This window comes from Lacerta agilis, chromosome 17 (genome assembly GCF_009819535.1).
Source record: "Lacerta agilis isolate rLacAgi1 chromosome 17, rLacAgi1.pri, whole genome shotgun sequence".
In the NCBI taxonomy this organism is placed as follows: Eukaryota; Metazoa; Chordata; class Lepidosauria; order Squamata; family Lacertidae; genus Lacerta; species Lacerta agilis.
Window position 1 is genome coordinate 2664594 of NC_046328.1, and position 15531 is coordinate 2680124.

Sequence of the window (15531 nt, forward strand, 5' to 3'; positions counted from 1 at the left end):
CGGGCAGCGAGCCATTCTTTTACGGCTCTCTGGCTTCGGTCTGCCGCTAATGTGAGTAAAGGCTTGGCAGCTTCTAAAACCCCTCTCCCCAAATCAGTGTATCATTTAGTAGGCAAGGGAAACAGAGTGGGTTGCCAAATGGGTTGGGTCTTCTTCCAGGCGTTGTCCCTCGGACGCACCAACGCGCACACACATCCGAGAGTTCCGACTCCCATCCGTCATATCCAGCAGCAGAATCCCTGCCAAGTGGGTGATCACTTTGGGCTGCTGAGTTATTGCTTTATCTGGAAACCGAGCAGAGAGAATCCGTTTCCCTTAGAGATTTTTCGCTGGCTGGTGTTCAGATCTATAAAGCTGCTTTATAAACACTCTGGATTCCTCTGCCCTCACTTTGGGCTCCTTATTGGGAAGGATAAATAAGAGCTCAGCTGCCACTAGAGGGCCTGTCACTGGGAGATCCAGAACTGCCCTCGCTCCGCCTCCTCCAACCAGGTGCCCCTTGGCTGTTCTGATGTGCTTGCTAGCATGGGTGGAAGCTGCTGCCCAAAACTAGCAGAGGGCACTTGGTTGGGGAAGACTGCACTAGACGAACAATAATGGTTGAGGTTGGCTTCCTTTTAATCTACTGTAGTTTTGGTTTTAAAAAATACTGAAAACTGTTCATCAGCTCAAATCTATGGCAGTTAAAGTGCCTTAGCCCCTTAATCATTCACAGCTACTGGATTCTTAAATTGCCAGTGTCACACCCCAACCATTAAGATTTGCATTCAGGTTTAAATCCTATTGATCATATCTTACTTCCCCAAATTCAGTAGACTGACCAAGGAGTGTGGGGGTGGGGGTGGATCTGGGGCTCAGAACAGATCGTTTAATGGATGCTTAGACGGCACTTGCAAGGTGCTGACATTCACGGTGCTGGTTTGGGCTAAGCGCACTCAGCTGGCTCCCTGCCTTGAGGCAGTCTTCAACAGTTCTGCTCAGCTTGGGATACCTGCCAGTCCTCTCAATTTCTGTCAATTTCTGTCATTCTCTCCCGTCTCTTGGCAGCCCCCCTCCATTGTCTTTCTCCCTGCTACTTCAGCTGCTGGAAGGGGGGGGGGAAGAGTAGCAAATTATTGTGTGTCCCAGGTTGGAGTTGAAGGTGATTGCTAATATTTTCTACAGCACTTAATGTTTTGCTACAGCACCTTAATGCAAGAGAATTCCTTCACTGAACATTTTCTGTGATTATTTTGCATGCACATGTATATTTTGTTGGGTGAAATGAAGCCCCCATTGTGCTTCCAACTTCCCAATACATATACATCACATTTACAGGTAGGTAGCTGTGTTGGTCTGCCATAGTCAAAACAAAATAAGAAATTCCTTCCAGTAGCACCTTAGAGACCAACTAAGTTTGTTCTTGGTATGAGCTTTCGTGTACATGCACATTTCTTCAGATACACTGAAACAGAAGTCACCAGACCCTTGGACTTCCGGCGGCGACGCAATCGCCGGGTGGTCGAGGGCTGCTTCGGCTCCGAAGCGCCCTGTCCATCCCGGGGGTTAGGAGCCCCGCTACCGCAAAGCGGGGCTCCGGTTGGGGTGCGGGAAGAGCGTCCCGCACCCTGGGCTCCCCGGCAGCGCCCGCGGAGGCTCCGAACCCTTCCCTCGCTCCCCCTGTAAGGGGGGAGTGGGGGTGAAGGGACAACGGAGCCGGGCTTCGGGGATATGCCCCAACCGGGATGCAAATGCGGCGACAAAGCCCGCGGTGAGCGTCTAAGTTCTACCTGTGAAGAATGGAGCTAAAGGAACCCGGTGGTCGTGAGTAAAGAATCGGATTAGAAATCGTGCTTTTGGAACGATCCGGGGGGAAGGGGCAAGGCAGCCTGCCTCCCTCCCTTCGAGCTGAAGAATGTAACCAATTTGAGTGATTACTGCTACTGAACTGGTTACAATGTATTTAAAATTGACACATGAGACTGGCAAACTTTTTTTTCGGGAAGCTAACTAGAGGAAAATATCTCCATTTAAAGTTGCGGTATTTGCGCTCCAGCTCAGAAAAATGGCGACGAACAAAGAGAGGAGTAGAAATATAACACCCACTTCCTCCTCCTCTGCCAGTATGCTGGGCTTCGTCCTTGAACTGGTATTGAACTCTGGACTAACGGATGAACAGAGACTCACTGCCTTGAAGGTGGAACTGCTCTATAGAAAAGTCAAAGTCTTGTGTGGGGGTCTGAAAGGGAACCAATTGCCCACAGAGGAGGCTTCTAAAATTTTTGACACTTTGGAAGAATGCCTTGCCAATGAGCTGAGAGGGTGGATGGAAAGATGGAGAGAAATGAGTGAGCTACTTCGGAGAAGAAATTCGCTTTTTGGGGGTGGCAGCCCCAAGGCGACGTTAAGATTTTTTATATCCAGTCCCCGAGGTGTGAGCTCGGGGGCCAGGGACAGAGAATTAAGGTATCTACAAGAAGAAAAGGAATGTTACAAAGAACCGAAGAAGCCGAGAGATGATGAGATGGACACCTCTGAACTCGTGGCAAGGAGAGGTTTGGACTGTGCCTGGATCTGTGGACGTTGGGAGAGAGAAGTTACATGGATGTTCAGTGCTGATGCCACTAGGAGAAGAATAATGGACAGAGGGGGTGTGGGGTGAAGCATTAAATAAAACTTAAAGTAGCCTGAGATGGTAATTTGAAATTGGAGGGTGAACACTGTCAACAATATTTTGTTATACTTTTATTTGAACATGAAAGGAGATATTTCAAGTTTTTATGTTATTAGCAGCAATCTTAAGGATAGAAGAAATAGACTTGAAGCGAATGATTTGTGAAGATCTGTGAATGTGGAGTATAAGTAAAGTGAATTTAAGTGGATCAAGTTTATGGATTAAGAGGAGTAAGATTAAGATGTAGATTAAGATAAGAAATAGATAAGATTAAATCAAGAAGAATTATGACGAGGTATCATTATGGCGATGCCTTAGTAAAATGTCGAAGAGATAATCGAATGTAATTATATAATTGAATTTAATTTCTTTTTCTTTTTTCAGGAGAAATGGTTATAAAATAGATTAAGGATATCAAATCGAAGGTGAAAAGGCAGGGGAAGTCAATGGTCAAGATATGGAAATAGAAATTTTTTTTTTCTAGAAAGATGCTATAAGAACACTTGACATTGTTTGTATTTGTTATATTTGTTTTGCATTTGTTTAATTGTAGGTGTGGGTGTGGGTATATGTTGTTATAGAAAAATGCCAATAAATTCTTATAAAAAAAAAAAAGAAGTCACCAGACCCTTATATATAGTGAGAGAGTGAGGAGGGGTATTACTCAGAAGGGTGGTGGGAATGGGTGATTGGCTGATAGGTGTGGAAAACCTGTTGACTACTGTTAATGACTGCAATTGGTCTTACAGGAAAAAGCAAGGGGTGAGATGGCTAAAAATAGCTTTGTCATGTATAATGAGATAAGAATCCAATATCTTTGTTCACCCATTCCCACCACCTTTCTGAGTAATACCCCTCCCCACTCCCTCACTATATATAAGGGTCTGGTGACTTCTGTTTCAGTTTATCTGAAGAAGTGTGCATGCACACGAAAGCTCATACCAAGAACAAACTTAGTTGGTCTCTAAGGTGCTACTGGAAGGAATCTTTTTTATTTTTTATTTTTTATATACATCACATGTCCGTGTAATGAAAAGCTTTGTGTTAGATACTTACCACACATGATGATTTGTGTGCATTTGCACACTGTTTCCTGCACAGAAGGACTTTAGATTGCCAATGCCCTCTTGCACACAGTGCTCTGTATGTGCACACCCACCCGCCCACCCAACATCCTCCAGGGCTAATCGTGGTTTCTTGTTACTTGGCTGTGACAGCTAATACTACCCATTCATAAGCCGCATGTGCAGAAGGCAGATGCTTGAAGGTGAGTTGTGTTCTCCACAGCCATCTGCTGCCACTCTCTTTTCAAATCCCCTCTGAGCACATCTGCTGCAAAAGTTCAGCTGAAGCTGCCACCAAATGCTTTGAGTCAAGCTGGGCTAGCAGGCGAGGTACTGAAAACTGCGCAGTTGTGCCTCTTGAGTAGGGACAACACACTCCATTTACATTAAACAGGGAAGCTCTCTGAGCAACCTTCAGCAATTGCTCTTCAGTAGTCCTTTCTGGTTCTGTGTCTTGAGTCCTGGCTGGGCATTGTTCATCTCTTTCCCATCTCCATTCCTTTAGCCGTACCCCCTGGAGCCATCAGCTCCTTGTAAAGACAAACATGTTCTCCAGGCAATCATCCTTGTAGCTCAGCAATCCGCTCACCAACAGCAGCCAAACTGCTGCCCTTGAAAGGTTCACAGGCAGGATGTGAAGCCGATATCTGTCTTCCTGAATCAAGGAGGGGTAGGATTAAAATACGCGGCCTAGCTGCTGCCCCCCCCAACAAATGCCACTTATATACTCTTCACCTACCTAGATTTGATGCCTGAAGAGGGTAAGGTGTGATCTCAAATCTGTGTGGGAAGCCAGGGGTGTCTTTGTGGAATGTCCTTCCTTCTGCAACAGCCACAAGTAGCTTCAGACAACTTGAGCCATAAGATTCAACTCTGTTTTTACATGCTTGAGTCTTATGATTTCTGCTTTATTCACTTCTGTATGGTTTTATGAGTTTTTATATTGTTGTGTTACGGGTTTTAGGTTGTGTTCTGTTTTAATTATATACTCTTTGTATTTTAGACTATGCACTCATTAGAGATATTAGAGAGCCAGTGTGGTGTAGTGGTTAAGAGCGGTAGACTCGTTATCTGGGGAACCGGGTTCGCGTCTCCACTCCTCCACATGCAGCTGCTGGGTGCCCTTGGGCTAGTCACACTTCTTTGAAGTCTCTCAGCCCCACTCACCTCACAGAGTGTTTGTTGTGGGGGAGGAAGGGAAAGGAGAATGTGAGCCGCTTTGAGACTCCTTCGGGTAGTGAAAAGCGGGATATCAAATCCAAACTCTTCTTCTTCTTCTTAAGCAATATAGAGATGCTTTTAAATAAACAAACAAATATTTTTCTAGAATATGTTGGTAGACTTAATCTCGTGGGTTTAAGCCCCACATTGGGCAAAAGATTCCTGCATTGCAGGGAGAAGGAAGAGGAAGGGACATTGCTACAAAGTGCACGTGGCTCTCCATCCACTGGGAAGCATGGTCACTTTTCTCTACCCTCTACTCTGTTTTCTAGTTTCTTTTCTGTTTTCTTTTCTCAGTTACTTCTGTGTTTTCTTTACTTCTCGCTTCCCTCTGTGGCCCCCTAGTCTCATGACGTTGCCCCCCATTTATGTGTTTTTCACCTGTGCCCCCCTTGGGCCAGCTCTACAATATTATGGTTCTGTGTGGTCCTTTTATTCCTTTCCCCAAATCAATAATTGCTAGTGAAGGTGGGTCCCAAGAGAACTTCCTCTAAGCACAACGACTCCTCTACTCCTGTCCAAATTGTGGCTGGCGGTGGGTGGGTGTGTAGAGAACTCAGTGGTAGAGCACATTCTTTGCATGCCCCAATGGCCCAGATTTTACTCTCAGCAACTCAGACAAAAGGCTCTCAGGCACCCAGACTGGGAAGGTGGCTGCAGCTGATGAGATTTGTAGTCCAAAGTACCTGGATGGCACCTGGTTGAGAACGACTGGAGGAGACAGGCCAATGACCTGACTTAGCACACAGCAGATTCCTCTTTTAAGAGGCATTGGCTTCCACACATTCAAATGTGTGCCCCAACTATGACTAATGGAAGCTGATTTTTGAAATGCACAAAGGCATAAATCCCCACTGGTCCCTTTCCACAATACAGAGGTTCAGGGTCAGTGCAGGGAGAAGGAAGAAATCAAAGAAATCTGGAGAGGTGTGGGTGTGCGTGGGTGTTGGCATCCATTTCAGCTTCACATACAAAAAGTCTGTCGTACCAGGTATCAGGCTTGCACCATCTTCTGGAATTGTGGTGCCTGTCATTTCCATCTTCCTCTCACCTCATCTCTTCCCAGCAACCTAAGATGAAACACTTAACCTTCGCCGCCGCCCCCCCCCCCGCCCCCACTGTCCTGGACAAAACTCAGGCCACAGTTATGGTGCCCATCAATAATTAAGCTGTACATATCTATTGGTTGTGACAGCAAGTGGCATATTCCCACTCTGCTTCTGCCTTAATTGTTTATGACACTGTTAAATATGGATCTTGTTCTCTTTCCAAGGGTACCCCAGCCGAAGTGCTGTACAAAGGAACCATTACCAGGATAATCGGAGAAGACAGCCCCAGCAGAGCAGAGAAAGTGAGGGAGGACGCCTTGCCCAAGGGACACGTCATTTACGAGGGGAAGAAGGGACATGTCCTGACCTACGATGGTGAGTCAAAATTCCCCTTTGTTGGTGCTCACACTCTCTGGTACCACTTGTGAGAGAAGGCTTTGAATGACGGAGCCAGTAGCATCCCTTGAAAACGAGGCAGGATATGTTATATAGGAGTGGCAAAGGGGTTAGAAGTAATAACAGCCCAGCTCAGACATAACACTAAGGTGTGCTTGAGTTTCTTGCTCAAACCCTCCCTTCTCCCTCAACTAGTGCTATAAGAGGAGATTTGAAGTTTCTGCTTCCAGTTAAAACTATAACTTCGGTTTGTCAGTATATCTGGAAAAGACAAACTCTGGCTATTTTAAAGTATTGTTTATTCAAACAAACCAACATCAAACCATGGTTTCCAGTCCCAACTTATTTCAATACACCATGGTTTAGAGACTAACCACACTTCCCAGTTCAGACATATCAACAAACCGTATTTCATTTAAACCAGGGAGATATTGTTTCCAATCTGCTCATAAGGCTCTTGCTGTGGTTTAGTGTTATGTCCGAATCAGAACAGTGTGATTTTTTTGGAGAACCTATTGACATACCCATCACAGAGAAGCACCTTCCAAGCACAGGAAAGAAACCTTTGGGGCCTAGTATGCATGCCTACGCGGCTTTGTTTTCAGAAAGCTTAGCAGTCATTTGAGCATGTGCATTTCCTGCCCCTTTCCTTTTTGACTGTATTTTGAAGCAGACCACAAAGGAGCCAAGCAGGTCAGAAGCAGCAGAGGGAATTAATCAAACCTCACCCAGCAAGCTGCAGTACGGCAGCAGATGGGCCATGGGAACCTCTCCTGCCCACTTGTTTCTCGTGCTTCCATTAAGCTGCAAAAGGTGGAGAGAACAGTCCTGTGGTAAGCAGGCATAGCAGGACTGCCTGCTTCCATATAAACTTGCTGGCAGGCCTTGTAAGGTCATGCCTATTGGAAGTCATTTGCAAGAGCCAGAGGCAAGTATAGTTCTGGTCAGAGTGAAGCCAGGGCAGTGAACCAATATCTGGCAGGTTAGGCTGAGAGTGGGCTGCTTCTTGATTTGCCCCAGTTGGCAGAATACTCCATGAATGGGATAAACCTTGCAGGCCATATTTTGGGCCCAACAGGGCTGCAGAATATGCAGATTGGCAATGGTGTGTGATGTCAAATGCCTTGCCTGCCCTGGCAGCATGGCAAGATACAACTGTGATTTCATGAATATCTATTTTAATGGACTGCAACACTTTTTGTGCTGAGCACAGTTGAGAGGTAAGAGCCAGATCCTAATCAGTGTTGCCCCATATGCCCTTCTGCATCTCTCTCACAAATCAGCAGCTGCACCATGCCTATAGGTTACACATCACTCCAAATGGATGGAGTCCTTTCCCAGTAACATTTTTAACATCTGCCTCCACTTATCGTTGCTACAGAGCTAAAGCCAGGCCATGTGAACATCACTGCCAAGTTGGCTGCCAAAGGAGAAGGGTCTGCTTTTAGACCTTTGCTCTGGGCTCGTATCCTCACCTGGAGAAGAAGATTGTCAAGTGGCCTAAAGCTTAGCTTTTCTGCTGTGGACTTCATGCATGTGGGTTGGTGCAGGGGTGGGAGTGTCGATCTGGCCACTGTCACCCCAGCTGTACTTTGGGATTCCTAGCAAAGTCTGTGCAGCATTTCCTGCAAGGTGGCACCATTGTTTGTGTGTGTACTTAAAGCTACTAATCCAGGGGGTGGAGACCCTTTTTTGATCCCCCAGGCCACATTCTCTTTGGGGCAGCCTTCTGAGAGCTACATACCACTGGTGAGCGGGACCAGAGGCAAAAGCAGGCAGAGCAATGGATGTAAATGTTAACCTTTGTACAGTGGTCTGGTGGTTTCTACACTCTCTCGCAAACCACTCTATGTCCTCTAGCCAGGCAAGCAGGAATCATTTTTAGAGGTCACAGATACATTCCAACCAGGGACAAACACTCAGGCATGTGAGACGGAGCCAGTGAGGGGGCGTGGCTTTGGGAGAGTCCCAATAAGAGAGGCTTGGGGGCCACATTTGGCCCTATGGTCTGAAATTCCTCAACCCTGTACTAGCCCTGGGTTGAGTTTCAAGCCATTGGTCTGAAAAGAGACAAGAAAGTGCTGCCTGCTCTGTGTCCCACTCATCTATGATCACAAGCTGGCTGGCAAAGCCTTGTTGGTGGTGATGCCACCAGAGGCTGCCCGGTTGGCACTGACTCATGTCAGGGCCTTTTCAGGGGCAGCCCTGGCAAGGTGCATCTATCTCCCTCGTTTCTGTCCCTGGCAAACCTGAGATCACTGTTTTTAAGTTTGAAAACTGCTCTTTTATTTTTTTAAAAAAATTGTCAATTATAGATGTGCTTGTTACCCTGGGTTCCTTTGGGGCAGAAGGGCAGGAAACAGGATAAATACATAATAAAATGAATAATAGCAGCTGCTCTTTCCATGAGCAGTCTGCAATTTAAAGCTCTGTGTCTGAGCACTTTTTTCTTTTTCTTCTTTTGCTCCAGAGCTTTCCCTGCAAAAACCAACTCTTTAAAGCTGAATCGGAACAAACAGTTATCCACAGAGAACCCGAATTGACGTTTGCTTTGATTCAGCTTTGAGCTGGATTTCGTGGAGAAAGCTCAGGCAAAAAACCAAAACCCAACCCACCCCCACTCAGACACGGAGCGTGAAAGTGCAGACCTCTGCCTGGAAAGAGCAGGGCAAACTAAGTGTGGATAAGCGTTTAAAGTATGCCTCACCCTCAGATCCACCAATCCCTCTTTTCAGGGAAATTCTTGGCAGTGGATATATAAGGCAGCTTTTCTTCCTTTTACTTTCCTGCCTTTTAACTTTCCCCCAACCATTTAGCAAGTGTTGAAGAAAAGACTTGGCCAAAAGTTACCCAAAAATCTCTTGGCCGAATCAACATGGATAAAAACAGTTTCGGCATCTTTCCTGGTGGGTGGTTTTTGCTGAAACAAGGGTGAGTAACACCAGCCTGTTGGGCCACATGGACACTGGCTCTTCAGAGGAAGAAAATCCAAATTGGATTTTTAAAAAGAAATACATTGAAATCTGAATGTCCTCTTTGGAATTTTAGCAAAGTCTGTAAGGACAGAAGTGCCGAATCGAGAAAGGGAGAAGCTTAAAAATAAATAAATCTGTGATTGAGTTCTGGTGGACAGGAAGGGGGGAGCACTGTCAACACATTGATGCCACAGTGATGCTTGCCAAGAAAAGAGCTCTAATGAGCCAGGAGCTTACAGCGTCAGTCAGCTGAATTGCAGAAGATTGGTTATTCTTATTGCTAATAGCTCTTCTGTGGGGAAGGGAAATGTTTACAGAATCCTTTTCTTTCTCTCCCCCCCCCCTTTCCCATAAACATGCTTGGGAGCAGAGGGAGAAAAGAGGAGCGCAGATGTTTGTTGATGACAGGATGCAGGAATGCACATACACACCCCGCGTGTTTCAAAACTCAGCTCCTTTTAAACTCTGACTTGCATGACTTGAGCCTGTTAAAAGCAGGAAGAATTGGCAACTTGGGCAGAAATTTCATTTTTATGACCCCAAATAGCTTACTTCCACACACCCATATCTTGTTTGGTTGCTGGGTGAGAGGGGAAGCAAAGGGTGGTATTCAGTGCCAGCCCAACTCAGAGAGTAGACTTCACTCTGATGGACCAGTGGCCTGACTCAGGGCATTTCCCTTCATTTCAATGTTCCTATGATGTCATGGTGCGCACTCTTGCTGTGCCACACATGTGAACACATGGCCCCTTTCAGTAGCCATTGCAGAAAAGATCTATACAGTTTTTTCAGCTTGGGAGGAGTTTTTAGTGTAGTTTTCAAGGTTTGCTTGGGGTTACCACTGCTGGGTCTCTGCCAATCGTCTCTCGTAAGATCGATAAAGACTGTAGTACCATCTGTGCAGCAAATCTGAACTTCTATAAATAATAATGGTTGTCTGAATTGGTCTCACGGAAGGGAAGCAAAGAGTTCAGAACTTGTACAGAGATAAGATTTGCTTGCGTGAGGTTTGGATAGGAGGCGCAGCAGATGTCTTGCTATCATTCTGGTCTCTGGCTGCACAGCATGTTCCCGGCACTGGCCTCTCTCTTTGTAGTTTCCCCCCCTTTGTTCTGCTATTTTTCCTCCTCAAATTTCGTCCTTCAGCTTTTTAAGCTTAGAGCGTTGTAGCCCATTTGTTGGTTCAAATTTGGGGGCGGAGGGGGAGAAATGCAGGTTTCCCCTTTGCATTCAGGTTGACATGGAGTGGTTCTGAGTTGTCTTTTCTCCACAGATTGATGAGCAGGGTACAGGGGCTGGGGGAGATCTTAAAGGAGCACATAAAGAAAATAAGGGCCCATTCTAGAGATGAAAGCAAAGGTGAAGGCAAATTCTGCCAGGCCTGGATTTGACTTGCAGTGTTCTGCTGGCTAGAGATAAGCACTAGGGAAGTTTGGGGGTGAGTCTAAGCACAAGGCCACCAAATTTGGAATTGCAAGTTGGGAGGGAAAACATGACTTGGTTCCCGGGAATTGACTCCAAATTGGAATGTTTACAAAAGCTGCTGAGTAATGTTGGACTGAGGCCTCAGAGACTTCCCTCGGCCAAGATTCTGCCTTAAGCATGAGCCCCAGTCTTGCAATCTTTCATCTGGACGTTCATGGATCTCTTATTTTGCTTTGTTTTTGCCACTCCCCTTTCAGGTGGTGCTGTTGCACAGTGTCCCAAAGAGAACAGCAGAAACTCTGGAGCCCCACACGAGACCATGGGCATCAAGCGGACCTATGACATGATGGAAGGGAGAGGATCACGGGGTTTATCTGGGCGTGAGCTTCCATCCGCTAGCATCGAAGGTGGGCTTTCACAAACAACGTTGCATACAGTCAAGTCAAATTTGTATTGCTCGTCATCAGTTGCCCTTGCCGTGTTTTGGAAGGGGCGTAATGACAGGGCCCAAAGGTTGCGTGGAGAAGGTCCCAAGTTCAGTCCCTTACATCTCCAATTAAAATGTTCACTGGGTAGCAGGTGACTGGGGAAAACCCTCTCTGAGACCATGGAGTGCTGTTGACAGTCACAGTAGACAATATGGGTTAGATGGACCAGTGGCCGGTCTCCATTTAAGGCAGCTTTGTCCATTCATATGTACTCTCTCCAATGCATCAAGTTTCCAATAAAGGTGGCTGATGCCTTCTTCTCTGATGGCGGCATACAGACCACTCCATTCAAGCATTCAGCGATGTGCATCTGTGTCCATTCATTCCTCTTGTTTCCTTTGACCTAAAATCAACCATTCAGAACGAAAAGGGAAGGCTTGGAGGAGAATGTTAATCTGGACATCCTGGACAAGCCTCCATGCCTCAAGAGAAATCTGCTATCCATAAGACCTGAATATAACATCCCTGTTGATCCTGGGTTACCTATTTCCTTATTTCAGCCTGCGAAAAGACTTAAGAATCTCAAACAATTTTTAACTCTTATTTTGTAAGCTGCAATTTAGAAGTGTTTTATATTTCTTATTGTTGTACTTGAGGGATCCTCTTCATAGGCACAGCCAGCAGTGCAGAAGCCATTTACTTCCAGTACAGTCCCAATATTTGCATTTATTTATTAGTAAGCATTCTTGCCCATCCATCACCATTAGGTTCCATGGCAGAATACAGAAATAGAAAATACTGTTATAAAAACGAATAAAATAATTGCAGTGATATAATACATCAAAACCTTGAATGCATGCAAGGAAATGCATGTTAATAATGTGATCACATGGGCAATGTGCCTTTCCCAGCCCTAGTTAGGCCACTGGTAGAAGGATACCAGCTGCCCTGCACTTCTTGTTGTTGACATCCATCTGTCTCAAGAGACAATGGAGTGCGCCTCTAGGGGTGAAATCAAACTGATGTGTTAGCAGCACCGAAGCGACCTCCTCGGTGCACAAGCCTGGGCAGTGTGTCCGGAGGATCTGGGCTGCCCAGACAATAAGCCTCGTTGATGTGGTCCAAAGAGCAAGAAGTTTGGCGCCAGCTTGGCTGCAGGAGTTGCTGGAAGGAGGTGTACAAGGTGCTATCCAACCATCTTAGGGACTCCCCTCTGGATTTGTGTAGGGTTTGCTCCTTAGCCTTTTCCTCTCCTGAAGATAGCCCACAAGGCAGCAAAGGTTTAGGATCAGAGTTTTCCTTCTCCTGGGTGGGCTCCCTTCCCAGGTGGACGAGTCCCATCTCCCCCTCACTTCCCTCCATAGCACATGCAGACCTGCCCTTATGGCTAAGTTATTTACACGTGTTCCCTTGCGCCTTGTGAAAGAGGCCTCCGTGTTGCTGGGGACCTTTGTGAAGGGGACCCCCACATTTCTTCATAATTAGAAGTAAGGTGCCTGTGTGCAGCTCTTCAAAATTTGCTTGTGGTGCTTTCATGTGCTTAATAATGTCTTGAGTGGGTCAGGTGGGAGCAGGAGACAGAGAGAAAGTAATAAAGGAATGAGTTGCAACTCCACCTTTGCCAGCCAGGTGCTTTCTAGATTCTTTGGAACATGACTTTCATCTGCCCCTGCCAGCAGGACCCAGAGGGCACCAGTTTGGAGACAGCTGGGGTAGTTTCCAAATTACAGTCCAATTAAAATGAAAAAGAATCACAGTGGAAACAAGGTGTAAGGGGAAGGCCTTTCATTCCAGTTCTGCTGTCTGGCTTTTTGGTTATAGAAACTCTAGAAGAAGTTCCCAAAGGGAACAGAGGAGCATAAAAAGTCCACATTTTGAAATGTCTTAATATTTTTCTTCTTCCTTTGTGTGGGGCAACTCTAGGTCTAATGGGACGAGCCATCCCACCCGACCGCCACAGTCCCCTCAATTTGAAAGAACCGCATCACATCCGGGGCTCAATCACGCAAGGTAATGTGTAGCAAAGGGAGCGTGGAAATCTAACCTGGGTGCAGAACTTGTCAGCCTGTCATGTCGATAATCTCTTTTCTAATCCTAATTCAGTAGTTGTTTACTTTTCTGGCAACTGTTTTGGGTCAGGCAGTAGGTTGCCTGTCAGCCAAGTCCAGCCTTCTGCCTATGACAGCTGAATAATCTCTTCAGGAGGATGAGGGACTTGTTGGAAGTTTGTGGGAAGTTCTGGGAGGAAAGGGATTCAGGAGACACAAAGGGGGAGTGCAGCTGGTATGAGCTGCAGTCACCCTGCATGTTTCCTGAATCCCCTTCCTCCCATAATAAAGCAGTGTGCCAATATGGGGCTTTCAGACTCAGGAGGCTATAAATACAATGTCAACAAGTGAGAGTAAGGGGAAGAGGACTTTGTTCTCTGTCCCAGTCATGTGAAGACACTTTAAAGAGTGCACATAAATTTGGCATTGAGGGTGGAGGCAATCTCATGACAGCCTCACCAAAATCTGACCTGCAGAGTGATTCAAATCAGTTCTGTGAGCTAGAAAAGACTAGGTAATGATGTTGGTCTTTGGGCTATGTTATCAACTTAGGCCTGGAAATTTTCATGGCATGTTTAGTGTTCCATTTTGTTTGTTGCCCACGGGGCTGCAGAAGTTACTTTTCTGTAGGAAGACCATTGATGGATTCTGTCTTTTGGTATGCTCCCCCAGGAATACCTCGATCTTACGTGGAAGCCTCCGAGGACTACCTCAGAAGAGAAGCTAAGCAGCTCAAGAGGGAAAGCACACCTCCGAGGGACTTATCCGAGGCCTACAAGGTCAGGCCTCATGAGAGCTTTACCCCGTTGAAAATGAAAGCAGTTCATGAAGGCCTTGTTGCCACTGTGAAGGAAGCAGGAAGGTCAATCCATGAGATTCCCAGGGAGGAGCTGAGGCGCACGCCTGACATCTCTCTGATGACGAGGCCTGTGAAGGAGGGCTCTATTACCCAGGTATCCACACGGTCCGTAACAGAGAGGCACTGGGGTAGGGAGGATGCTAAGACAAAAGTGTCTTTCTCTGCTCAGTTGCTTAGGAGCTCCTGCGATTTGTAACTAGAGGCAGTGATTGGAATTGTCCACTTCCTGGTGTTCTGGTCCTGCAAACGAGCCCAGGAGGCAAGGCAGCAAACCAGGCTGGTTGTCTCAGTGCTATGGAGAACTCCTAGTGAGCAGGTTGTTCCAATGAGGGTTGGAGGTGAACTAAGGCCTTCCTTCTGGGCCTCTGCCTCTATCCCATCTCTCCTATGCTGTACGCTCCTTCTGGGAGAACTAGAATCTTGCTTAGGGTCAAGCTGTAATTTTTTGTTTGGACTGCGAATATTTCCATCCTAGGACTTTTGGGTGGATATAAATACTTTAAATAATAAATATATTAACACTCTGGCCTGAGGTTGGGCACTCATCATGCACTCTTATGACCTTCAGCCTATAGTATTGGACTGGCAAGGTGGTGTGGGAAGCAATAGTTTGCTCAGGCCTAGGGGGAAGTGCCCATGGGGGTCCAGGGTCCAGTTTTAGGGGCCCTGATTCTGTGGGATCTGTAGTCAGTAGCACTGTAGCTTCTGACTTGGGGTTCTGGTCAGTGGTAGACTCCGGGGTTTTGACACCTGCTTTAAAATAACCACCATTCGTCATTGCATCCAAACAGAGGATGACAGTTAAAGCAAGCCAGGATAGGAAGCCATTGATTTATCTCAGCACTGCACCTAAAATTGGGTCATGGACATGTTCCAAGGCTACAAAGTGAGAGCATGGCCATAGAGTGATTTGAACCCAGGTCTCGCTCTTTAGTTCTCCTAGTTGAGCCTCTGCCACAAGTTTCAGGGAAAATACCCAAGCAGATCCAGATTCATTTAATGATGAGTCAGCTCTTGGCTCGTGTCCCCTGCGTGGGCTGATAGAATATTTGGATGGTTTCCATAGCAGCTATGCCGGGCCTCGGTGAGGGCTGTTTACAAATCTGCTTTGTTCCCATGGAGAGATGAGGTGGGTATGTCGATATTCCTTGAGAGTGACTAACCACTTTACCTCATGCCACATTTTTGGGATGTGTGAATTAAACATCCTGCCTCAAAAGGTTCCACCTGTTGTTATACAGAGCTGATTGTTTCCCCTTGGGAGAGGTTTCTCATTTCATGACCCAGGAGCACCATTTGCTCCCAGGCCAGCAGATCTGTGGTTTTGCCTAGCAGTCCCTCTCGCCACTCCCTGCCAATCACACATTACGTCCCACCCTAGAGGAAGAATGAAATATATGTCCTCTTTGGAGA

General features: G+C 46.4%; 1 protein-coding gene across 1 annotated transcript in view; it reads left to right on the plus strand.

Moving 5' to 3' along the window:
* Positions 1–15531, plus strand: part of NCOR2 (nuclear receptor corepressor 2) — a 355588-nt gene that overhangs the window by 308665 nt on the left and 31392 nt on the right. Inside the window, 4 exon segments of the mRNA XM_033174224.1 lie at positions 6212–6362; positions 11041–11190; positions 13135–13221; positions 13932–14212. Coding sequence (XP_033030115.1) covers positions 6212–6362; positions 11041–11190; positions 13135–13221; positions 13932–14212 — 669 coding nt within the window.